At 44.0% G+C, this 25,722-nt stretch overlaps 1 protein-coding gene across 5 annotated transcripts in view; it reads left to right on the forward strand.

Moving 5' to 3' along the window:
* The first annotated feature begins 2,212 nt into the window (after positions 1–2,212).
* FAN1 (FANCD2 and FANCI associated nuclease 1) overlaps positions 2,213–25,722 on the forward strand; it is a 33,136-nt gene continuing 9,626 nt past the window's right edge. For 2 of the 5 annotated variants that reach the window (XM_059371709.1, XM_059371712.1), the window contains exons 1-8: positions 2,312–2,413; positions 3,133–4,548; positions 7,080–7,220; positions 9,619–9,820; positions 15,236–15,469; positions 20,505–20,636; positions 22,501–22,609; positions 23,980–24,099. In XM_059371709.1, coding sequence (XP_059227692.1) covers positions 3,294–4,548; positions 7,080–7,220; positions 9,619–9,820; positions 15,236–15,469; positions 20,505–20,636; positions 22,501–22,609; positions 23,980–24,099 — 2,193 coding nt within the window. In that variant the 5' untranslated portion in view covers positions 2,312–2,413; positions 3,133–3,293. The other 3 variants (XM_059371710.1, XM_059371711.1, XR_009399023.1) reach the window with 3 other exon arrangements.

Consider the following 25,722-nt stretch of genomic DNA (forward strand, 5'->3'; position numbering starts at 1 on the left):
GGGATTTTCTTGTGCTATGCTTATTTCATTACTTGGGCAACCCCTTCCCTTGTGAACTATATCCCATCCTCTCACCTACCTAAGAATATTACTCCAGCAAGTCTTTCTCTCTCTGCATCAGATTTCACCTATCTGAATGTTTCTATCAACATATAAACATACGGTTATTTTTTCCATCTTAAATAAGCAAAACTCTTAGACCCACCTCCTCTTTCAGCTCTGCTATACCTCTCTGCTTTCCTTCACTACGAAACCTGTTTAAGTCTACACTTCTGTTGTCAGGAAGAACTTTTCCTCAACCCTCTTAGATTTAGTGCCTAGGCGCCTGTGAATTAAACTGACAAAAGAAGATGAACAGGAAAACAGGAAAACTTATTCATTTACTTATGGGAGCTTTCAAAAGAAGTAGCTTGATAGATGGTTAAAGTTAGTAGGAAAGGAAAGGGGTAGAAAAGGTCTTGGTCCATGGGTTTCTAGAAGAACAAATGGGAGATAAGAAAGTCTGTGATAATGGTTGTTCATGCAGGTGTTCATGCACTTTTGTGGCTTTAAGATTTCCCTGGAGAGGGAATTTATAGTAGATATTCTCTAGGTCTCCTTCCTGGTAATAAAATCCCAGTCTCCACTCCCCCCCCAAAGAGGGAACTTATGGCAGTGTTATTTCCTAGAAGTTGATTTTAGTCAGATAAGGGAAGCTCCAAGAAGGCTTCTTTCTGTATCCCAAATGCCTTCAGCTTAAAATAATCTTCATACCAACTTGGGTTTTGAATTGGTCCCTGTATTGTCTCCAATTCCTTTCTCCCCATCTTACTTGAATCCTATCCAATCATCCCACTGTTTCACAGTAATAGCTTTTGTCAAAGTTACCAAAGGCCCTCCACATTGCTAGATCTAATGGTTGTCCTCAATACTCATCTTCTGTTTGAGTTGCATCTGAAAACCAGCCCCGCCTCATCCTTACCACACATCATTCACCTAGTTTTCTGGATGCCAGCTGTTGGCCTTCTTCCTCACTGGTAACTTCTCAGACTCCTCTACTGGCTCACTCTCATCTCCCTTCTTTTTATTGTGCCATTCAGTCTTCCTAACCTTTTAATTCTCTATTTGTATTCACTATGTGGTGTCATATATTGATACCATATAAAGCCTGATGATTCCTAAATTTTTATTTCCTGACCTGATTTAATTAATAAATTCAAGTGTCTTCATCCACAACAATGATGTCTGATTGGCATTTCAAACTTACATGTTGCCATGGTTTTAAGGTTTGCATATGCCCCACCCCTCCTGCCCAAATTCATGCTGAAATGCTAACCTTCAATGTAATGGTGCTAGGAGGTGGGGCCGTTACCATGTGATTAGATCATGAGAGGAGCCCATTTCAATGCGATTAGTGCTCTTAGAAAGCAGACCTTAGAGGGCTCCCTAGCCCCTTCCACCATGTGAGGATACAACCAGAAGCCTGGGATCCAGAAGCCTGGGATCCAGAAGAAGCACCTGGCCACGCTGGCATCCTGATCGTAATTACACCGTGCTGGCTACTGTTGCAAGCACTGGCAAAGGGCAACACGTAGCCCCTGCCCCCAGGAAACGAACATTCATTCAGAATCAATCATGGGGATGCTGAAACCAGCTGGTATCAGTGCTCAAGAGCTGAGTGATACACCTTCTGTTTCAGTTTAAAAGGTCCATTGTTAAGCAGCCATTATTATACACTAAACTATATAACTTCACAATTAAACCATATGAAAAACAGAAATAATCAATACCCCACACTCCCTACTCCCTAACTAGTTGGCTGCATTTTATTGTTTCTTTGCTCTTGAGGTTATTCACATCTACTGTAGGAAGGCGGCGAGCAGCACATTTTAGGGAAAGTCAAGCGCACCGCTAAACCTTCCACGTGGACTCGCGGGCGTGGGGTCAGTGGAGCCCCCGCGTGCATCTGCTCACAGGAGCCCGCTTCGCCCTGACACTGAGCGCGCCCCCTACTCGTCCCCCTAGGCCACTTTCCCAAAGACTCGGGACAGGGCTTCCCTCCGAGTGCACGTGCAGGGAGGGGACTCCAGGTGTGCTGGAGGAGGTGCACCGGGTCGCCCCGGACGGCTCTGCCAGCATCCGCTACTCTGGATGGGGGAAAACCATTAATATGGAAGAGAGGAGGATCGATCACTCGGGCCTCTACTTGCCGAGCCTGTGGCGAGCCGAGACGCGGGGATCGGCTGGGAATGCCTGAGCGCGCGGAGCTCCGTGGGAAGCGCGGGGCGGCCCGCCGGGGTCGCGGGCTGACTTTCTGGTGGGCGCTGCTGGCTCGAGGGATTCGCGCGGGCTGCTGGAGGCGGCGGGGCAGGGAGGGCGGAGGAGAGAGGAAGGGCTGGCGGGTGTGGTGGCGGAGCCCAGGTGCGAGTCCCAGGTGCGGGTCCCAGGTGTGCGCACGCGGTCCCAGCGGGGAAGGGCGGGCGGTGCTCCCCAGAGCCTCAGAAGTTCGGTGGCTGAAGCTGCGCTGGGGGCCCCACGCGTGTTGACGGGATGCCCGCGACTTGGAGGGTTCCTCTGTACGGGCCTGTGAGACCGAATTGACTCCGGGATCGTGTAGATAGGCATTGTCTCTCTCGGAAAAGGTTACTGATGCAATGGTTTTAAAAAGGGATCTGGGGGCACCTGGGTGGCTCAGTGGGTTAAGCCTCTGCTTTCGGCTCAGGTCATGATCTCAGGGTCCTGGGATCGAGTCCCGCATCGGGCTCTCTGCTCAGCAGGGAGCCTGCTTCCCCCCCCCCCCTCTCTGCCTGCCTCTTTGCCTACCTGTGATCTTTCTCTCTGTCAAATAAATAAATAAATAATCTAAAAAAAAAGGGGGGGGGGATCTGTAATAGATTTCCACCTTAAAAAATAAAATGGGTAATTTTAGAGCGTAAGAAGTCTCAGAAGTTATGCCTGCGGAGCGCAGCGCTGGTCATTTTATGGCTCAGGGACACACCGATATTGCATGTAGACCCGGGATTAGGGCCCTGGTCTTCTGTCCCAAGCCCAGGATTTTCCTTACCTCAAGGGATACTGCCATTGCCATGTTTTACTTTGCCCACTCTGTTGAATTCATAAGTGTTTTTAATCCACGTGTGTTTTATTTTTTAGGAAGAAGAAATTGACTAAATGAGAAACATGAAGTCAAATAGGATTAGAATCCCACTTGTTATTTTTTCAAGTCAGGGAAGTAAGAGTATACAGGTGCTGGCACTCTGCAGTGAAATCCTGGGTTTTCTTACCGGAAACACCCCGTTTTTCTAATAATCATTATGTCAGAAGGGAAATCTCCTGCAAAGAAAAGAGCTCGTAGAAGTTTATCAGTCAGTAAAACTAAAAATAATGCATGTAACTCTATTATTTCATTTTTTAACAATGTCCCACCTGCTAAACTTGCCTGCCCCATTTGTAGTAAAATGGTGCCAAGATTCGACTTAAACCGGCATCTCGATGAAAATTGTAACAGTGGTGACATCATTCCAGTTGATCTGAGGCAGGTTGGCTTAACGAATTCAATTGCATCCTCAGTAAATTCAGCCCATACAGTCTTAGAAGATGTAACGCCAGAAAAGTTGTCACCATCAAAGACAAGTTTAACCCCTGACCAAAGTGGTTCAGCAAAAACGGGCATAAAACAGCAGACCAGCCCCTACTTTAAAAATAATAATGACTTGGTGTGCAAAACTCAAGATCAGCTGAGACATCATAATGTGAAAGTCATTACTCTGGGAAGCCTGTCATCTAAACTGTCCAGAAGATACACAGAAGCTAAAAGATCTATATGTAAGAAGAATGAGGAATTTGCCAGTAAGAGTCCACAGAGTCCCCCATCCACAGTGGTTAGGAGCCCAGTTTATAACTGTTCAGAGACAGAGGACAAGGATGAAATTTTGGAGAACAGTTCTCAAAAGGAGAACATGTTTACCTGTGACTCTTTTAATGAACAGAGAACTCAGGAACATACTGTAGAAGGCACTAAAACACTGGAAGCTGAAAGCCAAAATGCTACCCAGGAATGTGGGAGATCACCCCTCACCCCTGCCTTCTCAGATAACGCTTCTGTGTTGTTTTCACCAGATTTAACTCTTGGGAATCCATTGGGGTCTACTTCAGAGGACAGTCTTGAGTGGGAGACTGTCACAGGAATAGACGGAAAAGATGTTGAAAAATGTGAGGCAGGTAGTTGTGAAGAAGTAAAAATGACTGCTGCTTCAGAACCTAAAACACAATTGTCAGATTGGGAGGCAGAATCTCACAGTTCTACACAGGATGACTCTAAAGGTTGTAACCTCCAGGGCCTTCTGGAAGGTGACGGTGACTTAAAGAATGAAATCACTTGCAGAATTCCTTCGGAGCAGGGGTCAAGATGCGATGTTCCTGATAAAACGATTACGGTACCACCCAGACATCCTTACTACCTTCGGAGTTTCCTGGTAGTGCTGAAAGCTGTCTTTGAGAACGAAGAGGATAGGATGCTCTTTGATGAACATGAGAAGGAAATTGTAACTAAATTTTGTCAGTTATCAGGTATCTTAACCTTGTGTGCTTTCAAGTTTTTGTTTTCCATTTACTGTTCTGATGTGGGCAGTACTCATGACCACAAGGAGTCAGTGTGGTTCTGTGAGTCCTCTGGGAATACTCCTGGGACTCAGCAAGCTACAAGGCTTGAGAAGAATATGCATGAAAGACAGGATTTTGTATGTGCTTCTGCAGTAGCCTCTCCTTACAAGCTGCACTTTGGTTGTAATGGAAGCAGCTGTTTTTCCTTTGTGTGTATATTTGATGCTTGTAAAACAGCCTTTTCCACGTTAAGAAAAAAAAATACAGTGATTTAGAAGAGTGTACTTTGCATTCTGAGCATGTAATCAAGATGAACTGAGGTGGTTCTGTTGTTTTCACTTAACCATTTTCTCAAAAATGAAATAAAATACAGGAAAGAACACACCAAGGCATATTTTTTTCCTCCGATAATATGCTAGGTTTCTGGGCTCTGCCCTTTAAGGTCAGGGTGAGGAGGAATTGGAAACTTTCAGGCTAATTTGGTGCATTTAAAAATATTGGTCTATGCCTCAGTTCCTTGGCAGCCAGTGGTGGCTCCAAGCCGGTAGTGCAGATTTGGAGCAAAAACCACCCTTGTACTGTTAATCCAAAGGGCCATGATGGCTTTATGGAACTGAGTCCCCTTTGAGGTAGGAAAAGCTTATTTGGGGCTACACTGATCTCATAATTTGTAGTCAGATCTGACTCCAGTTGAGTTAAGAAAAAAAAAATACCTGAAACATTACCAGTAAGGTTCAAGAGAAGGATTTTTGTTTTAAGTAAGCACAATGGAATTACAGACTTTGTATTACTTTTTAATGTGTGAGTGATACTTATCTGGGCAGTGTTGCATAAATTATCTACATAGCCCCCCATCTCTGCTTGTGCAGTCCTCACCAGAACATGGACATAAATGATAACCACATTGACTCCTCTATCAATGTGGTTGGTGCTGGTTACATTCATGTGAGCGTTCGAGTGGTCCATGGCTCTGTGCTTCTGTGTGACGGAGAAGTACGAATAGTTACCCTAGTGCAAGTTCTGTGGATTCTTGTGTATGGCTCCCACAGATACCATTTGCAATGTCTCTGTGTGAAAATAAGTACAGGTAATAAGAGCTTGCCTCTTTAAAGAAAAAAGGGGGGAAAATTGAAGATTTAAGAAGTATAGTTATACCATTTTAGAATTGGCAGAAATTTAAAGATAATCCCGGTAACAGGAAAACTCACCAGGTTAATTAAATAACTTTACCAGGATCACTGAGTTAGGGATGGCTACCTTACCAAAGCTATGCATACTTTGAAAATCTTTTCAGATTATATTCAGCCAACAATAGAATCATGCATAGTGAACTGAAAGCAGAGAACAAAATAACTAGAGTTTTGGGTAGGGCTTCTCTGAGGGAGGAACAATGGTGGTGGTGGGAAATGGGGAAACCTGGTTCTTTGAAGTTTTGAAATGGCCAATCATCATTATCAGTATTGGAACTTTTTAGTGGTTGGTCCACCAATCATTGAATACCTCATTTTTTTTTTTTTTTTAGATTTTGTTTGTTTATTTGACAGAGAGAGACCACAAGTAGGCAGAGAAAGAGGAAGAAGCAGGCTCCCTGCCGAGCAGGACCCGGGGCTCTATCCCAGGACCCTGAGATCATGACCTGAGCAGAAAGCAGAGGCTTAACTTAACCCACTGAGAAACCCAGGCACCCTTACCTCATCTTTTTTTTTTAATCTTTTCACCAACTTTGAAAGGAAGATGGTGTTACTGCCCCAGTCCCCCCCTTTTCTAACAGAAGAGAAAATGGAGTCTCAGTGAAGTTCATAGACTCGTATAATTCAGAAGTGGCAGAGGTGGCCCAAGGCTTCCTACCCTGGATGCTCTTCCTGTCCTGTGCTGACAGGTACACAAGACGGAGATGTCTCCATGAGGACTTCTATTTGAAGTAAATTTTATTTTCCAAAGGAAGAAAAATGTTTTCTTGGAAGATCAGTTTGAGTAAGCATAAAATGTATGTTTTGTTTTTGTTTTTTTTTTTAAGATTTCATCTATTTATTTGACAGAGATCACAAGTAGGCAGAGAGAGAAGAGGCAGCAGGCTCCCTGCAGAGCAGACAGCCCAATGTGGGGCTCGATCCCAGGACCTTGGGATCATGACCTGAGCCGAAGGCAGAGGCTTGAACCCACTGAGCCACCCAGGCGCCCCTGTATTTATTTTTTTAAGATGTTTTATTTATTACATATAGAGAGCACAAGCATGCATGTAAGGTGAGGGGAAACACAAGGGGAGACTCTCAAGCAGACTACCCAGGGAGCCCGATGCAGGGCTTAATCTCATGATCCGTGAAATCATGACCTGAGCGGAAACCAAGAGTCAGATGCTTAACGGACTGAGCCACCCAGGTGCCTCGGCATAAGTGTTAGAATATGTTTTACTTTTACACTCAATTTCAAAACACGAATAATGGTTGTTTTGAGAAGAGTGCTAATATTTTTCATCATCTTTCTTAACTTTATTCCAGATAGTGCTCAGAAGTTATATGTAAGACTTTTTCAACGTAAATTCAGCTGGATTAAGATGAATAAATTAGAATATGAAGAGATTGCCCCGGACCTAACACCTGTGATTGGAGAATTGCAGCAAGCAGGCTTTCTGCAGACAGGTATGGTTGGTCAAAGAAAATGTAAAATGAAAATAGGACATGAAGAGCTAAGTTCTATAGAATAATGGTGATACCAGTATGGTATCCTCTCCTGCTTGGTGCCTGGTAAATAGTAATTGTTTTTATTTTGTTTTGTTTTTAAATTGAGTTTTTAACCTGAGGACAGATTATTCATGTTAAAGCCATTCTTAGCCTGGGTGAAGACTACTGTTGTTTTCTTGACTGTCTCATGTTTAGGATGATAAAGTCCCCTTTGGAGAGCCACATGGCCATGGGCCACCGAAGAAACTCCTCCCTCCTCAGCTCTCACCTTCCAGCAGGTCTGACTTATTCAGATGGCTCATCTTTGTGAGAGAATAAAGCTGGCTTGTTTGCAGCTAATACTACTTCTAGAATCTCCATCCACCCACTCCTACACACATACAGCTCTTACAGTTTTGGAGTTGGTTGCCTCAGAAGTTCGTTGATTTAAGCCGAGGAGACAGACGGATGGCCTTGCTCTTCTTGTCAGTGGCATTCCTTAAGCACCTACCCATACTGATTGCAGTATCGTATCAGAAATGTGGGCAGAGGGAGAATGGGAGTCTTGGGTAATTGCTGACAGTTTAGACTGAAACAAGCAAATCAGGCGAAAGCCCGATGGTTTCAGTGTGGAAGTTTGTTGCGGAGAGCAGTTGGTAAGGAGAGGGTAGGTGAGGTGGCGGGGCTGGGGCAGAGGCAGAGAGGCGTGGTAAAGAGGCTTGAATGTGAGGGACTGGGCAGCGGGACACGGCCCCGCTTGGAGCACTGTTTCCCACACGCCAGTGCCTTAAGGGCCACGTGGGAGCTTCTGTCCTCAGCTGACTGTGAGGATTTGGTGCGGATTCGGTGCAGATTCGTAAATTTACAAGTTTGGCAGGCGTGCTAGGTGAGCCTTGACTTACCTTTAAATGACCTTTAAGCAACAAAACCAGAACCCCAGTGGCTCACTGTTGCAAGTCAAGTCCAAGTCCTGCCCTCGATCTGTACGGCCCCTGGGCCCCAGCTCTGCTCACTCTGCCATGGCCACCGAGTCCTCCGTGTTTTTCCTTGTGCTCGGTGCGCTCCCCTCACAGAGCCTTGTGCTTGCTGCCACACGCTCCCTCCCTCATTTCCTCTAGCTCGCTCTGTGCCACCTGTTCAGAGATTTGCCTGACTGCCCCGTGTATACAGCCATCCCTCCCACCATGTTTGCTTTGCCTTGCTCAGTTTTGTTTTTCTTTCTAGTCGTTACCGGCATGACATAGATACTTGCTTATATATAATATAAGTATATAAGAATATATATTTATATTTTTATTTTATATATATATATATATGTATATGTATATATACTTGCTTATATATATATACAAGGTGAGCTCCTTGTGGGCCAGGTGGTTGTGGTTTGTTCATTGTAGTGTGCACCGGGCCATCGAACGTTCCTCAGCATGCATTGTGTACCCCGTAAGTAGTTACTAAATGGAGGAAAAAGACACTGCCCTAAGCTGTAAACACCTTGAAGGCAGACCAGCCAGGTATGACTCAGCTGAATCCCAGGCCTAGCATGGTGTCTGGCTCCCATAATAGCAGACATGTCTATGTGTGTTGAGTGAGTGAACCCTTGAAGGGGTGTCCCTGCCAGAGCCTGTGGGGAGGGGAGCAGAGCTGATGGTCAGTTTACTCCCTGACCTCTTTGGGAGAGGTCTGGTTGGAGGCCTTGTAATCAGAGAGCAAATACACCAGTGAATTTTTTATTTTTATTTTTATTTTTTATTTGACAGACAGGGATCACAAGTAAACAGAGAAGCAGGCAGAGAAATGGGGAAGCAGGCTCCCTGCTAGGACCCTGAGATCATGACCTGAGCCGAAGGCAGAGGCTTAACCCACTGAGCCACCCAGGCGCCCCACACCAGTGAATTTTTTAAGAGGATGTCCAGTCCATAGTAGCTATCCATATGTATCTTCATTTTATTCAGTGTCCTTTACTTCTTGGTAAGAAATTCTGTTCTATAAACTTCTATGAGATACCTACCATTTTCCATGTTCTGTAATAATTGGTTTGTCAAACTAATTACAGTTTCTTTTTAAGAGAGGAAAGGGGGTGGGGCGTAGGGAGAGGAGGAGAAAGAATCTTAAGCAGGCTCCATGCCCAGTGCAGAGCCTGATGCGGGGCTCAGTCTCTCAACCCTGAGATCGTGACCAGAGGTGAAAGCAAGAGTGGGACAGCTTAACCAATGGAGCCAACCAGTGCCCCTACTAATTACGATTTCTGCGGTAGAATATCATTATATTTGCATCTAACTAAGCTTCATTCTTCTTAAACTAAATAGAGCTAGAAAACAGTAAAAATCTTTAAAACTATGTTTAACCTTTTTTTTTTTTTTTAAATCCATTTCAGAGTCTGAGTTGCAAGAACTCTCTGAAGTGCTTGAACTGCTTTCTGCTCCTGAACTAAAAACCCTGGCGAAGACCTTTCACTTGGTGCATCCCAACGGACAGAAACAGCAGCTGGTGGACACCTTTCTCAAACTGGCCAAACAGCCTTCAGTCTGCACTTGGGGCAAGAATCAGCCTGGAGTCGGTGCAGTGATTTTAAAAAGGTTTTGTTGGATATTGTTACAGTAAAAAACATTTAAAATGTTGATAGCACAGATTAACTCATGATAACAAATGGTACTTTTTTTTGGATTATAATTGCTTATTTCATTTGCATTTAGATTGAGAAGACAGAAGAACTGTATAACAATAGTCTGGATTCTTTCTTGGTTTATTATTAATAATTCTTGTAATAATATTCTAGGAATAAGAAAAATAAGGAGGCAGTAAGCATTTGGTAAATTCTCATTTTATTATTCAAGAAAAATGTAGTTACAAGTACTGTTCCTACAGGATTTAAGGGTAATATATTAGGTCAAATACTTACTTTGGTCAACTTTTTATTCAAGTGTAATCTGTCAGTCTTTCTATGCAACTTTTTTTTTTTTTTGTCAGACAGAGATCACAAGTAGGCAGAGAGGCAGGTGCAGAGAGAGAGGTGGGGGGAAGCAGGCTCCCCACCGAGGAGAGAGCCCGATTCGGGCCTCGATCCTAGAACGCTGAGATCATGACCTGAGCTGAAGGCAGAAGCTTTAACTCACTGAGCCACCTAGGCCCCAAAATGTAATATTTCTTGAGTCTAGGACATAAAATTTACCAGAAACTGTGGTTTGTTTCTTTTGCTTTTTTTTTTTTTTTAAAGATTGTATTTATTTATTGGACAGAGAGAGAGAGATCACAAATAGGCAGAGAGGCAGGAAGAGAGAGAAGAAACAGGCTCCCTGCTGAGTTGAGAGCCCAATGTGGAACTCCATCCCAGGACCCTGAGATCATGACCTGAGCTGAAGGCAGAAGCTTAACCCATTGAGCCACCCAGGCGCCCCTATTTATTTTGCTTTTGTGAAGACCTTGAACTGTTTCAATTTGGGAAAGATGTAAATTCGAGAATTTATTTCTTCTACTCACATTATCTATAAAAAACAACTATATTAATTTTAGTCTAGGAATCCACTGTTCTTGAGTTGTTAAGGATGAAATGAGTGATGCTGTTGAAAATACTTAAAAACAATGTCAGTGTTATTTATTTTGTCTAATATATTGTGTGTATATCTGAATGTACATACCTTCATACATGTGCATGTGCTCAAGTGACTTGAGCTCTTGTGTACCAGGAGCCCATCTTTGTTGGGAAGGTACTACAAATACTAGTACTTTATAAAACATGCGTATAGATGAGGCATGCATTATTAAGAAAATTGTCACTACTAACACTTCAAAAAGTTTATACCATAGATTTTAAAAAATATTTTAATTATCTATTTATAGCTAGTTGACTTTAGGATTATAAAATCCTCATCTTTCTGGTATGTTAAATGTCCCCTAAGTCTTTTCTTTTTAAATTTTTTTATTAAAATTTTATTTTAATTCCAGTCGATTAATGTACAGTATTATATTAGCTTAAGGTGTACAATATAGTGATTCGGCACTGGGGTACAATACCCAGTGCTCATGATGACCAGTGTCCTCCTTATTCCCCATCACCTGTTTAACCCATCTCCATGCTCCCTTCCCCTTGCGCAACCGCCAGTTTGTTCTCTGGAATTAAGTCTGTTTCTTGATTTCTCTCTCTCTCTCTCTCTTTTTTCCCTTTACTTGTTTGTTTTGTTTCTTAAATGCCATATATGAGTGAAATCATATGGAATTTGTCTTTCTCTGACTTATTTCACTTAATATTCTCTGGCTCCACCCATGTCATTGCAAATGGCAAGATTTCATTGTTTTTTTTTAATGGCTGAATAATATTCTATTACACACACACACGCACACACACACACACCCCATATCTTTATCCATTCATCAGTTAATGGACACTTGGGCTGCTTCCATAAGTTGGCTTCTGTGAATAGTGCTGCTGTACACATCAGGGTGCATGTATCCCTTGGAATTAATATTTTTGTATTCTTTGGGTAAATACCCAGTAGTGCAATTGCTGGATTATAAGGTAGTTCTATTTTTCACTTTTTCAGGAACTTCCATACTGTTTTCCAGAGTGGCTGCATCACTTTGCATTCCCACTAACACTGCAAGAGGGTGCCTTTTTCTCCGTATCCTCACCAGTACCTGTTGTTTCTTGTGTTGTTGATTTTAGCTATTCTGACAGGTACGAGGTACTATCTCACTGTAGTTTTGATTTGCATTTCCCTGATGATGAGTGATGATGAGCATCTTTTTTTACGTTTCTTGGCCATCTGGATGTCTTCCTTGGAAAAATGTCTGTTCATGTCTTCTTGCCCATTTTTTAAATTGGATTATTTGTTTTTTGGGTGTTGAGCTTTGTAAGTTCTTTATATATTTTGGATACTAATCCTTTATTGGATATGTTATTTACAAATCTCTTCTCCCATCCCATAGGCTGTCTTTTAGTTTTGTTATTTCCTTCTCTATGCAGAAGCTTTTTATCTTGATGAAGTCCCAATAGTTTATTTTTGGTTTTGTTTCCCTGCCTCTGGAGACATATCTAGAAAGAAGTCGCTACAGTCGATGTCAACGAGGTTACTGCCTATGTTCTCCTCTGGGATTTTTTTGGTTTCCGGACTCATATTTAGGTCTTTAATCCATTTTGAATTTATTTTTGTGTCTGGTATAAGGAAGTGATCCAGTTTCCTTCTTCTGCATGTTCCTGTCCAGTTTTCCCAACATCGTTTATTGAAGATGCTGCCGTTCTCATTCTTTCTCATTGGATATTCTTTCCTGCCTTTTTTTTTTTTTTTAAGATTTTATTTATTTATTTGTTAGAGAGAGAGCGCATGCACAAGCAGGGGGAGTGGCAGGCAAAGGAAGAAGCTGGCTCCCTGCTGAGCAAGGAACCTGATATGGGACTTGATTCCAGGACCCTAGGATCATGACCTGAGCTGAAGGTAGATGCTTAACTGACTGAGCCACCCAGGGGTCCCATATTCTTTCTTGCTTTATTGAAGATTACTTGGCCATATAATTGTGGATTCACTTCTGGATTTTCTGTTCTGTTCCATGGATCTATGTGTCTGTTTTTGTGCCGGCACCATAGAGTTTGATGACTGCTGCTCTGAGTGTGCCTGGCTGGCTCAGTTGGTAGAGCATGGGATTCTTGATTTTGGGATTGTGCGTTCGAGCCTTATGTTGGCTATAGAGATAACTGATTACCATAACCTCGTCATATAACTTCAAGTCTGGAATTGTGATTCCTTCAGCATTGCTTTTCTTTTTGAAGATTGCTTTGGCTATTTGGGGTCTTCTATGGTTCCATACAAATTTTAGCCTTGTTTATTCTAATTCTATGAAAATGCCATTAGTATTTTGACAAGGATTGCATTAAATGTGCAGATTGCTTTGGGTAGCATAGACATTTTAACCATATTTTTTCTTCCATTCCATGAGCATGGAATGCCTTTCCATTTCTTCGTGTCATCTTTACTTTCTTTTACCATTGTTTTATAGTTTTCAGACAACAGGTCTTTCACCTCTTTGTTTAGGTTTATTCCTAGATACCTTATTATTTCTGGTGCAATTGCAAATGAGATTGTTTTCTTAATTTATCTTTCTGTTGCTTCATTATTGGTGTATAGAAATGCAACAGATTTCTGTACATTGATTTTGTATCCTGCATTCTAAGTCCTTTCTGTAATTGTATTTAAATATTTTATGTTATCCTTATATAACATTTTATAAGTAAATGAACATTAAAATTAGCAGCCCTCTTTCAGCATAAACACTAAGCATATGAACAGAAATAAAAGAAATAAGGCTAACTTTTTTTTTTATCCCTGACTTTGGACTTGTTAGAAACATAACATTCTCAAGCCTATTTTAGTTATACTAAAATCTCTGTCCTTCAGGACTGTACTTTATTTCTGCATTTTGTTGTAGAGCCCAGCAGTGGAACCTGAGTCTCTGACAGCCCTCAGGAGGGCAGTGCCTTGTTATCATACTCTGTTGTTATCATGAAGAAATAAAAAAAGGCACATTATTTATACTTCCTTAATCCCAGTAGGTAATCATTGTTTATTTTACTATGTTTAATGGTTCCCTCTGAACTCAGAGACCTGGAGGTGGAAGAAGTGGGCACTTTATATCAGTATAGATGAATGGTTCTCAATTCATGATAGTGTGATAGGAATCTCACTTCTGTCCCCCCACGTACCTGATAGCAGCAGTGATTTCTGCAACGCTCCTAGAGATGCAGCACTGCTTTTGGGTTAGTAGCTGCTGGGATGGATGGGAAAAGTTAGGTCTTCCACTAGGCCAGTGGTTCACAACTGGGGGCTACTTTGCCCTTCATGGAACATCTGTTAATGTCTAGAGGCATCTTTGATTGTCCTGATGAAGAGGGAAGTGGGTACTGCTGGCTTTAGTGAGTAGAGACCAGTGATGCTGCTGAGCATCCTGTAATGCCCAGGACAGCACCCTCCTCCCCACAAAGAATTATCCTGCCCTGGGGCACCTGGGTAGCTCAGTGGCTTAGGCCTCTGCCTTCAGCTCAGGTCTTGATCTCAGGGTCCTGGGATCGAGCCCTGGGTCAGGCTTTCTGCTCGGCAGGGAGCCTGCTTCCCTTCCTCTCTCTCTGCCTGCCTCTCTGCCTACTTGTGATCTCTGTCTCTGTCAAGTAAATAAATAAATTCTTTAAAAAAAAAAAAAAATTATCCTGCCCAGATGTCAGTGGTGCCAAATTTAAGAAACCCTGTTCTGGATGGTATACAAATTGTAAGAGCCAGAGGGCCCAAGTGGCTCTGAATTTATTTCAGACCTCCAGGTCTACCTTGAAGGCATCCAGAATCAAACTGAATTTCCTCTCAGGTTACCCTGGAGTGGAGATGTTTCTGGACCACTTTGCAAATCACAGAACAGCACCAAATCTTGGTACTACTTCTTGGTGCACAAAATAATGCTACCTAACCACCAGCTTATGGCATTTTATTTCACTTTTTCAAAAAAAATTTTTATTCAATAATCTCTGTGTCCAACATGGGGCTCAAACTCACAACCCCAAGATCAAGAGTTACATGCTTTTCCAACTGAGCCAGCCAGGCACCCAAATAATGATATTTTAAATAAGTAACTATTATTTAATCTGAATGTCACTTGTCAAGAGGTGAGAATGGCTAATGTCGAATAGATAATACTTTTATGACTTTTCCTGGTATTTTACACATTCACGACCCATGTAAAAACCCTATGTTGCTATTTTGTTGCGCCAAACCATGTGTGCAACCATTTGGAGATGGAATTTCACATACTCTTCACCATATTCCTAGGTGGACTCTGAGCCCCAAAGAGGCTAAGTTAGGCTCCAGGGTTGCACAGCTGGAAGTGGTAGATTAACTTTAGGCTTAGAATAATGAAGGCCACTTATCTTTATTTTTTCTGAAAGTAATTTGTAAACTCTAACATCCAAATGCTTTTTAAGAAACCAGAAGGTTATTTCTGTTTTTTACATTTTTCAGAGCTAAAGGCTTGGCAGGACAGTCACTGCGAGTCTGTAGAGGTCCTCGTGCTGTTTTCTCCCGGGTCTTGCTGCTATTTTCATTGACGGACTCACTGGAAGATGAGGATGCTGCCTGTGGAGGTCAGGGACAGCTTTCTACTGTGCTCTTGGTCAATCTTGGCCGAATGGAGTTTCCCAGGTACACCATCAATCGGAAAACCCAAATCTTCCTAGACAGAGACGATCTTATCAGGTAAGATCATATTAGCTCATAGTAATAACTGTGTCCCTTTACATGTATGTAAAAGGTTTCATTATTATTGTTTGCCTTTTACAGTAGAAACCTAAGTCCACAGCCAAAGCAGTTTTTTAAGTTTTTTGTGTTTTTGTTGTCTTTCTGCCTGACTTGTATACGTTTCCGAGACTCTAAGGAGAATGTAGAAATGTGCTTAGATTAAGGTTGCCAAAACCAATGAGTTTTGAGTTAGAACTACAAAAATTTTCCCTGACTCATTTTCCCAAGTAGCTTTGGCAGGAAGTGTATTGTAAATACAGACATTTGAACAAAACCTGCCTTGTGAATATGTTGTTGGCATGAACAAAGCTGAAGGTGAGTGTTTTCCTAGCAATAGTGCTTCAGCTAAAGCTAATACTAATCTGTGTGCATATACTCGAATCATGCACATGCTAGGTTAGAGATTGTCACCAATCTGTTTTGGTACGTGCACTCAGTGAATGTTTGTTCTGACTGTCAAAAGTAGGTTTAGGTAAAGAATGGTATAGGTCTTAGAGGAAAAAAAAAATACTTGGATTTCCTTTAAAAACTCGTCATTGATAAGAAAGATAAATTCAGATTCCTAAAATGGCACTTTTGATTCTTGACTTAAAGTTTATGACTCAGAAGCAACTGAAATTGATTCTGATATGTGATTTTAGGAGAGTTGTTTATATTTGTCTAATGTGTTCTTTAAAAATAACATTGAGGGCGCCTGGGTGGCTCAGTGGGTTAAACCGCTGCCTTCGGCTCAGGTCATGATCTCAGGGTCCTGGGATGGAGTCCTGCATCGGGCTCTCTGCTCAGCAGGGAGCCTGCTTCCCTCTCTCTCTCTCTCTCTCTCTCTCTCTCTGCCTACTTGTGATCTCTGTCTGTCAAATAAATAAATAAAATCTTAAAAAAAAATAATAACATTGAAATTATTGAATCAAAGCAGCATTGATATAAACTGACTCTAGCCCAGTTTTCTTAGCTCTCAGGAAGCTCACTGTCTTATTTGTGTTTGATTGGAATAAATTCTTCTAATAAGAATATGTCCTTACTCTATTTTGAGTTGTCTCGTATTTTTTTACCTTTTCATTTTTAGTGAGTTTATGCTGTTCTCTTTTGAGAGACTGTGTACACTGAAGGCAAGTTCCAATCTCTGTACAAATGAACTGTGAAACCACCCTGTGCCTCGGTTTCCTTATCTGTGAATAGGGAGAATAATAGTATATTCCTCCAGATCTCTGTTAATACATGTAAAGTGCTTAGAGCCTGCCCTTGGGGATGGCTTAGTATATCTTAGTTAGCATTATACTTGTCCTTATAACTGTCATATCTAAGAGAGATTACTTTTCAGTTCTGTGATTGAGAAAACTGTGTTGACAGGTTTAAAAGGGAGAGAGCTAGGAGAAAAAAGAAACCCTGTCAGATTCCTTTGAGAAAGTAGGTATCCTATAAATAATAACTGAAACTTCTTTTGTTGGACAAAGGGCCTTAACATATAAATGAAATTGGGTTTAACTGACTTCAGGAATGGTAATTGTATAATACCTGGTCACATGACACCTGGTCTGAGAACTCTTATTGGTCATAAGGGTACATGAAATAATTTATCCTGTCTTTCCTTTTTCTTCATTCATCAATATACTTGACTTGAGTGTTGAGTACCTATTATGGGCCTAGGTGGTGGGGTTCCATCAAGAACTCAGAGTCTTTGCCACCATGGGGTTCTGTTTTCTTGGGGGAGACAGAAAAGAGAAGAATCGTAGCATGTGAAAAGTGCTGTGATGATTGAGGGGCAGACTGGGCAGGTTCCATGTTGTAAAGAGAGTGTCCCTGGAGAGGTGACGTTCCGCTTGTGCCTCAGGATTGAGGGGAGGGGGTGTGCATTTAGGTCACGCTGGGAGCATGCATGAGGCAGGAGCCTCAGGAGGCTCCTGAGGTAGGAGCGAGCTTGCTGAGGTGGAGAAACTCTGAGGTGGAGAAGACCTCTGTGACCACAGCCCCAGGGCAGTAGTCTGACAGGAAGGTGGGGCCTGGGACACTCAGCCTCAGAAGCCCCATGAGCAGACTCAGTGGTGTTCTCTGAGCAGTGAGCATCCGTGGAAGAGGTTTAGGCAGGCCAGTGATCTGTTTCACATTTTCCAAAAGCATCCTGTGGAATAGGAGGTGAAAGGAAGCAAGGGAAGCCATGAGAAGGCCGGCTTAACCTTGCTGGTCTTGACTGGGCCGTGGCAGTGGCAATGAGGTGAATGGAAGGAGGAGAGACAAGCCTTGATTTTGATTTTGATTATGAGTATGACCAGATACTGTGGGAGAAGGACAAGCATGAGTCATGGAAGGCTCTGGTGTTCCGACTGGGCTGGGGGTACCATCCATGAGCCTGGGGATCAGGGAGGGATGGCGGGAGGGATGGCAGTGCTGGGTGGGGATCGCTGTTTGGGACGCCCACTGGCCATTCAGGTGAGGCACCGGACGTGCCGGCAGGTGCTCAGGGAGGAGCTCCAGCCTGGAGAGAGCATTTGGAGTCACCAGCACGTGGATGGTGTTGGAGGCCCTGGAACTGGAGAGACCCCCAAGCGGGGATGCAGAGGACCGAGCTGTGGCAGCCAGCGTTCAGAGGTCAGGGAGAGAGGAGCAGCGAGGAAAGTCGGGGTCGGGGGGATCAGGAGCACGTGTGACGTGGAAGTCGAGAAAAGAGTGGCTCGGGGCGGGGGAGGTCGCTTGTCTGCAGTCACTCGGAGGCTGAGTAGTTGTGGGCCTGGAAGTAGAGCCGTTGGATTTAGCGAGGTGTGCGCAGCTGGTGGCCTGTGTTAAGAGCCGCTTCAGAGAAATTTGCGGAGGATGACGGTGAGGACTGGAGCCATTCTGGGAAGAAAGGGAGTCAGAGGTTGGCTTTGAAGCAGCTGCTGCTGCAGTGGAGTGTAAGGGCAAGCAGTATTGTTCTGCTGTCGAGGGCACCGTGGGAGGGTGTTTGTGTACTCGGGCCCTGCCCACCGGTGGAAAAGAAACGCTGACTGGAAGGAGGAGGGGACAGACAGGAAGGGCAGGCCTTGGGGAGACGGGAGGGCTGGGGTTCGGGGCACTGGGGGAGGGGAGAGTAGAGGCTGGGGTGGGGCGGCTGTGATGGGAATCTGAGAGGTTCCCCTCCCACGGCCTCCTCCCTCGGTCCCTGCAGGAGAGTCTGATGGGGAAGCTTGCATGGGGAGTGCGGTTGGGAAGGCAAAGGTAAGACCCAGCAGTCCTACAGGGTGGGCAGGTGGGCAGGCTCCCCAGGGGAGCAGGGCTGGCCTGAGGTGTGGTCTTGGATTACAGTGAAGCCTACCAGCCTGGCTCAGCATAGTTCAGGGAGCTGGGGGTCCAGGCTCAGAGGGGGTGGTCACCGTGGACACCGTGATGAGAGTGGGCCCGATGTCCAGTGCGGATTCACCAATGAATAGTAGCTGGTTGACTGCGGGGAAGAGGTGGAAGCCTGCAGGACAGGAGGCTCTGTGGCTGGAGAAAAGGGTCATGGTGGGTCTCGGTGAAGTTGGAGAACTGTTTCCATCACTAAGTGAACCGAAAGGATTGGAGGTGGAGGTCAGTGAATGAAATGCCTAAAATGAAGATTTTGAGGGTGATGCAGTGCATGGGAGACAGCGGTTCTGAGCAGCCGTGGGCATGTGGGTAGCAGAAGGGAGGTGGAGAAAGGGTTATTGGCTGGAGGTCTCCAGGCTGGGCGTGCCCTCAGTGTCACAGACGTTGAAGTCTCAGGCCATTGTGGCTGGAGACGTGAGGCAGAGCAAGACAAGACAGGAGGCGGGCTGGTGCCCACAAGGAGGGAGCACAGGCTTCCAAGGAATAGGGGGCTTTCAAGGAGAGGACAGTAAGATTTGGAAGCAGCTGCAAAGGAAGGGAGTCTCCTCCATCTGTCTCTGGGTAGGAGGGTTGTGAGAAGAGCTATCCCCCATGTGAGAGGGCTGGGGGTGCAGCATGGAGAGGGAGGCCGTGTTTTTAGCTGGGGTTTAGAGGATGCAGGAGACACAGTGGGTGGGGGGAAGGGGCTGAGGAAATGGGAGAGGGGCTGATGAACGGGAAGTTCCCAGCAGTACTGGGAGGTATGGATGAGATGAGAGCCAGTAACCCTTTCCAGTGGCACTGGAGATGGATCCGGAGATGAGGCACGATGGGGTTGGTCTCAGTGGCCCCTCGAAGGTGGGGCTTGTTCCATCCATAGGGCTGGGAGTGTGGAGGCTGCTCCTGACGCTCCTGACCATGGAGGAGGTCCTGCGGGGCCGGGCCAGCTTCTGGACAATTCTCCCTGTTGCATTCCCTTTTCTTATCAACCTTAGAATTATCCAGTAGCATTTTATGAGAGAATTAGATCTAAGAGTTCTTGAGCAAATTTCTACATTGAGAGGCAATTTCTTTTCTTCTTATTTGAACACGTTTGCCCATAGTAATATTTTGTGCTTTTCTTTTAGGTGTGAGTCCAAAATACAATGACCTTGCACTCAAAGTATCACTTGGGCAAATGTCTTTGTTTTGGGTACCTAAAGAGGCAAGAAGTTGTCTCTGTTTAGCTAAGTGGTTTCATAATCTTTCAGCATTGCTGTCTCCCAAAGAGTGTCTCTTTGGGCAGCCTTTGCCGGGCTACCTCTGACCGAATGACTGTTACCAGATCTATGCCCTAATGTGATTTGGAAGTCGGTTATGTGTTTCTGGGGTTGCTGCCAGATTTTTGAATGAATGAATGAGTACCAAGAATCAGAACTGATGAGCTGATCAATACTACATTTCTATAATGGAATGTGTTATGTAACAACATGTGAATGTTTTTATCTTTCTAGCTGGCTAGCCTGTATTCATTGTTTCAGGCTACTTCAGGGCCATCCTACCGTGTTTTTACTAGAATCAGATTTAAATACCCTTCATACTTTCAAAAAACACACTTTGCCCTTCAGGGTTAGATCTCGGGGATAGGATGTGGTATGTGTTATGTAAATGTTCATTCACATTTGAACTTGGATGCTGTGGGGCTTTTCCCCAGATATGCAGCCGCTGCGCACATGCTGAATGACATTTCTACCGCAATGGCCAACGGGAACTGGAAAGAAGCTCACGAGCTCTCTCAATGCGCAAAACGTGATTGGAACAAACTGAAAAGCCACCCTTCCTTGAGGTGAGATCTTTTCCAGGTACCTGTTAAGATTTACTTCTCTAACCAAGTTGTTCTGACCACTTGAGGTAATTCTCTTCGTGAAGCCCTTAGTCCTTTTGTTCCGGGGTCAGATCAGCTGCGCAGTTGAATTCCCCACTTGATTTGCGTAGTCAGTGTTGTGTGAGGAAGAAGGAAATGTCTGCAGGTCTGAAGTGAATTTTCTATAACTCGAATCGCTATACAACAGGCATGGGAGTAAACAAATGGGCTTTCCATTTGTCTTCTTTTTTTCTTTTTCTAATTGAGATATAATTGACATAATATTGTATCAGTTTCAGGTCTACAGCACGATGATTTGATATTTCTGTCTTGCAGAATGATCATCACAGTCTAGTTAACATCCATCACCATATTTAGAAAATTTTTTTCTACTCTCAGTAAATTTCAGTTATGCAATCCAGTATTATTAACTGAATATACAGTATTATTAACTGAGTTAATAACTGAGTTATTAATACAGTATTATTAACCTCATGCTGTACATTACATCCCCATGCTGTCTGTACATTACATCCCCATGGCTCACGTATTTTGTAACTGAAAGTCTGTACTTTTTAATTCCTTTCACCCTTTTTATGCATCTCCTATTCCCTTAACTCACCATCTTTTGGTATGTTCGCTTCTCTGAACATTGGTCAGCTGAATTTAAATGTTTGGGAAACCCAGAAGCAGGAGGTAAGAGCAGGTGGTAAGAGCCATGGTAGATGTGTTCTTCCAATGGAAATTCAAGTAGGTGTTAAACTGAAAAAGAAAACTAAATTAACATTTTCTTTAAAAGTTCAAGTACACAACACATGATTTTTTTTTTCTTCATGTTAAACATATTCTGTATTTGTTAAGAAATTTTGTTCCTTTATTTTTACATAGGGGTGAGAAAAATTTGTGTTATTCACTAGCTCTTTTAAAAAAAACCTTTAGGATATAAAGTTCATATAGAAATGATAATGACTTAAAAATCATCGCCAAGAAAATAGCCTTTAAAGTTAGGAAAAAAAAAACAAAACTGCATTTGCCCATATTTCCTTTAGAAGTATTCTATAATTCAGATTGAAAATTAAGCCATTCCCTGAAAGGCCTTTCTAGAAATGAGATAATCAATGTAGAGTCACTACTCCTATGATACCCATGGACACTGGAAGATCTTCTTATGACAAGTTAGGTCAATTTATTAACATTTCTCACACCAAGCAGCAAGACAAATGGTTAAAACAAGTTAGTAGGTGATTTTCTTCATCAAAAAAAAAAAAAAAAAAAAAAAAAAAAAAAAAAAAAGAAAATCATAGCCGGGAAGTTAGATGACTGTAAACCAGAGTTTGGTAGACAACTTTCATAAAAGGCTGGCTGGCTTCTGTGGCAGCTGCTGACCTCTGCTGCCCCCAGCAGAAGCAGCCCCAGGAGGAATGTGAACGAACCGGAGGGGCAAGATGCCAGCACTATTTATGGACTGAAATTTGAGTTGTGCATAATTTTCACATGCCACAGACTATTCTCCTTTTCATGTATTTTAACCATTGCCAAATGGGAAAACCATGCTTAGTCTGCAGGACATAGAAAATCAGCTGGTGGGCCCAGGATTTGGCCTGGGTTTGCTGACCCCTGGCTTAGAAAATTTCAGTGGTTCTTATTTTATCCCAAGGAGTGTCCTAGGAAATGGTGGCTGGCTAGAAGAATGCAGGTTTGTGATATAGAAAACTGCGTACAACTGACAATATTTGGAGTGTATCTTTTTAGAAGCTAAAAATTCGGTCTGCTTTGTCTCTTTTTATAATTGTTTTGTCACAAATAAATCAGATTGCTAAACTGCTGGTGTCTGTCTTCATTTTAGATACCATGAGAACTTACCAGTGTTTCTGCGCTGTTTTACTGTTGGGTGGATTTATACAAGGATTTTGTCTCGGACTGTTGAAATATTGCAGCGACTTCACATGTATGAGGTTAGAGCACAAGCCCCGACCCCTGGCTTACTGGTAGGTCAGCGGTAAGCTATACAGGAGAGCCCGCCTGACAGCATTTTCCACTTGCTCAGCATACAGGAATGTCACGAAATGTCACGAAAGCATGCTTGATGTGGGCAGCCTGCTGTCTCCAGGGTTAGTGGGGAGATGGCCAAAGAGAACCAGCCATCTCTTCTGCGTGTGAGTGGCTGTGCATGCACCAGAAGGGCCTGGTGGTCCTGGACGGAGCCGTGCTGGGAGCCCCAGCCTAAGTGAGTCTCTGTCAGGGCTCCACGTGTGACTTGGGAGGGCTCCCAAAATCTCCGAGGAGGTGGAAACCTCACCTCTGCTCATGTTTCTCTGACAGCTGGCAGGGTCTGCCTGGAAGTAATTTAAAATCACAAATCAGAGATTTGGTCCCATCCCTTCCCTATACAAAATGTGAGAGTGGTAGACTTAGCTTTTGTTATGTTAACGTTTCTATGTGGAAAAATGCTATTTTACAAAGAGGATACATGGAACTTGGGCTTCTTAGAATTTTTTTTTTTTTTAAGATTTTATTTATTTATTTATTTGACAGAGAGAGAGAGAGAGAGATCACAAGTAGGCAGAGAGGCAGGCAGAGAGAGAAAGAAGCAGGCTCCCTGCTGAGCAGAGAGCCAGATGCGGGGCTCGATCCCATGACCCTGAGATCATGACCTGAGCCGAAGGCAGCGGCTTAACCCACCCAGGCGTCCAGAACTTGGGCTTCTTAACATGGGTCCACGAAACCCAAGAGGGTCCATGGGATTGGCTTTGGAGAGACATAGTTGTGAGTATATGGGCGTTTGTGCTGCACGTTCTGCAAGAAGACATTAGATGTTGAAAGAGATTGATGAACCATAAAACCGAACAGTTTGTGTATAAATCTAGACCCAAAAGACTCCCTGCTGAGAGGGGTGTTTAGATGAACACACTGGTCACTGCTTTCTGCCCGCCTCATTCCTCACACCATCGGTTGGCCCTGTGACCTGCTGTGTTCCCAGAAGCACATGCGCTCGCAGCCCCGGAGCAGTGCTCGGCTGCCCAGAACTTGATTGTGTGCGGGCCCCACGCCCGTGGACTTGCTGTGCAGAGACTACCAGTCCGCAGTGTTGACGGAGCTCTGTACACTCTCTCACCAGTTGACGGGCGATGCCTCAGGGGCGCGGGCCTGCTCCAGGGGGAACGTCTCAGAGTCCTGTTCTCACTCCAGGGTCCTTGGTCTCCTTTTAGGATGGAAGATGGGCTTTCTAAGTGTACTTTGCCAACCTTCTTGGTTACTAAATGTAGTTCCTTTTTTTGGAGTATACGAGTCTAATGGGCTTTCTCTGTTATTGTTGTTGGAACAGGAAGCAGTCAAGGAGCTTGAAAGCCTCTTGTCCCAGAGAGTGTATTGTCCCGACAGCAGAGGCCGGTGGTGGAATAGACTGGCGCTCAACTTACACCAGCACTTGAAACGCCTTGAACCGGTATTCAGTAACTAGCTTCACCACAGCCTTCTTTAGCTTCTGCCTAAGTGAAAATGCATAGCCTAATGTTAGCACCTTAGAAACCTAAATGTCATGAGAATATATATTTTTTTAACCTTCTTTTGTCTAAGTTCTTCCAACCCCCCAAAAGCTAACAGAAGCATTACAATGAGGACAGGACACTTTACACTGATTCTGGAGATGGGTTGGTAGTCAGTTCTGTGTTGAGGTTTAGGAATTAAGGGAGCAGGAGAATTAGAGGTCCCCACCTTGCAGGTGCTTTCAAGGAAGGTCCTTTTGTTTTGGAAATGGAGATTTTATTCATTTGTTGCTTGGGGCCTCCAGGTAGAAAGTCTGATGGAAGAGGTTTCCTTCCCCTGGGAAGGGTGTGGTCTGCTGAATGCTGAGCAGGCCTCTTGGGACTCCAGGGTGTAGCCTGAGCTGAGCAGGGTGGGGAGGGTGGTTTGCAAAGGCAGCTTCTGCTGAGCCCAGAGGCAACAGTGGCTCTTTGTGTGGCTGCCTGGGGTTCCTCCCCACCAGCCTCCTGTTTGCCTTGAACGGAGAGGACTATGGCTCTGGAAGCTTTTGTTTTTTCCAGCGGCAACATGAAGTGAATCAGGGTGAGGTGGAGGTGGAAAAGTTGACCATGGGTGTGGAAATAGGACAGACTATTTTTACTGCCTTAAACTGAGAAAGTGCCTTGTTACCTAAAGCTTTTCAAGCTGGTAAAAGCTGTTTTCTTTCTTGGAGGTGGGTGTGGTGCTTCCTTACCCCTCCGTGGTGACTCAGGCTGAAATAGCAAAAAACGGCGTCTGGTGGCCCCACAGCCAAAGGCAGAGAAACCCTGTATTTATGCTGCTTCCTTCTTCTTCTTCTTTTTTTTTTTTTTTTTATATTTTATTTATTCATTTGACAGACAGATCACAAGTAGGCAGAGAAGCAGGCAGAGAGAAGAGGAAGCAGGTTCCCTGCTGAGCAGAGAGCCTGATGTGAGGCTCAGTCCTAGAACCCTGAGATCAGCACCTGAGCCGAAGGCAGAGGCTTTTACCCACTGAGCCTCCCAGGCGCCCCTACTTCTTTCTTTCATTGAAATAGAGGTTCCAGAGGGTTTGGATTTACCCCTTGTTCACAGTTCTACTCACAGGAGCACAGAGGTAGAAGAGCCATGGAGATATTTTTGAGATTGACAGAAAATCCTCATTCCTCTTGGCCTTTTCTCAGAGATCTTCCTGGCCGCACTCATGGTCTTCATCATTTCATCACTGTCGCCTTTCTTTCTTTACATCTGTCTCCGGTGGAGGAATCTGTGGGCAGAGCGCTCAGCGGGTGGCCGGCCCCTCCCGTGGACGTGGTCACAGAGCCCGGGTCTCCTTTGCCCCTCCCGTTCCCTTGACCATTCCACTCCTGATGGTCTGATCTTTTGTTGATTTTCAGCATGTTTTTTTATTTGTTTGTTTTTTACTTTTTATTCTCTTATCAGAAGAACTAATACAGAACATTCCGGTGGCATTGGTTATAATCACGGTGTTTGTGCCGGCACCACCGCTGTCCGTTTCTAGGCTTCGTCATCACTCCACACAGAAGCTCTGCAGCCAGCTAGTCATTGCTGCTTGTTGCCCCCCC

Source organism: Mustela nigripes, chromosome 13 (assembly GCF_022355385.1).
Source record: "Mustela nigripes isolate SB6536 chromosome 13, MUSNIG.SB6536, whole genome shotgun sequence".
In the NCBI taxonomy this organism is placed as follows: domain Eukaryota; kingdom Metazoa; phylum Chordata; class Mammalia; order Carnivora; family Mustelidae; genus Mustela; species Mustela nigripes.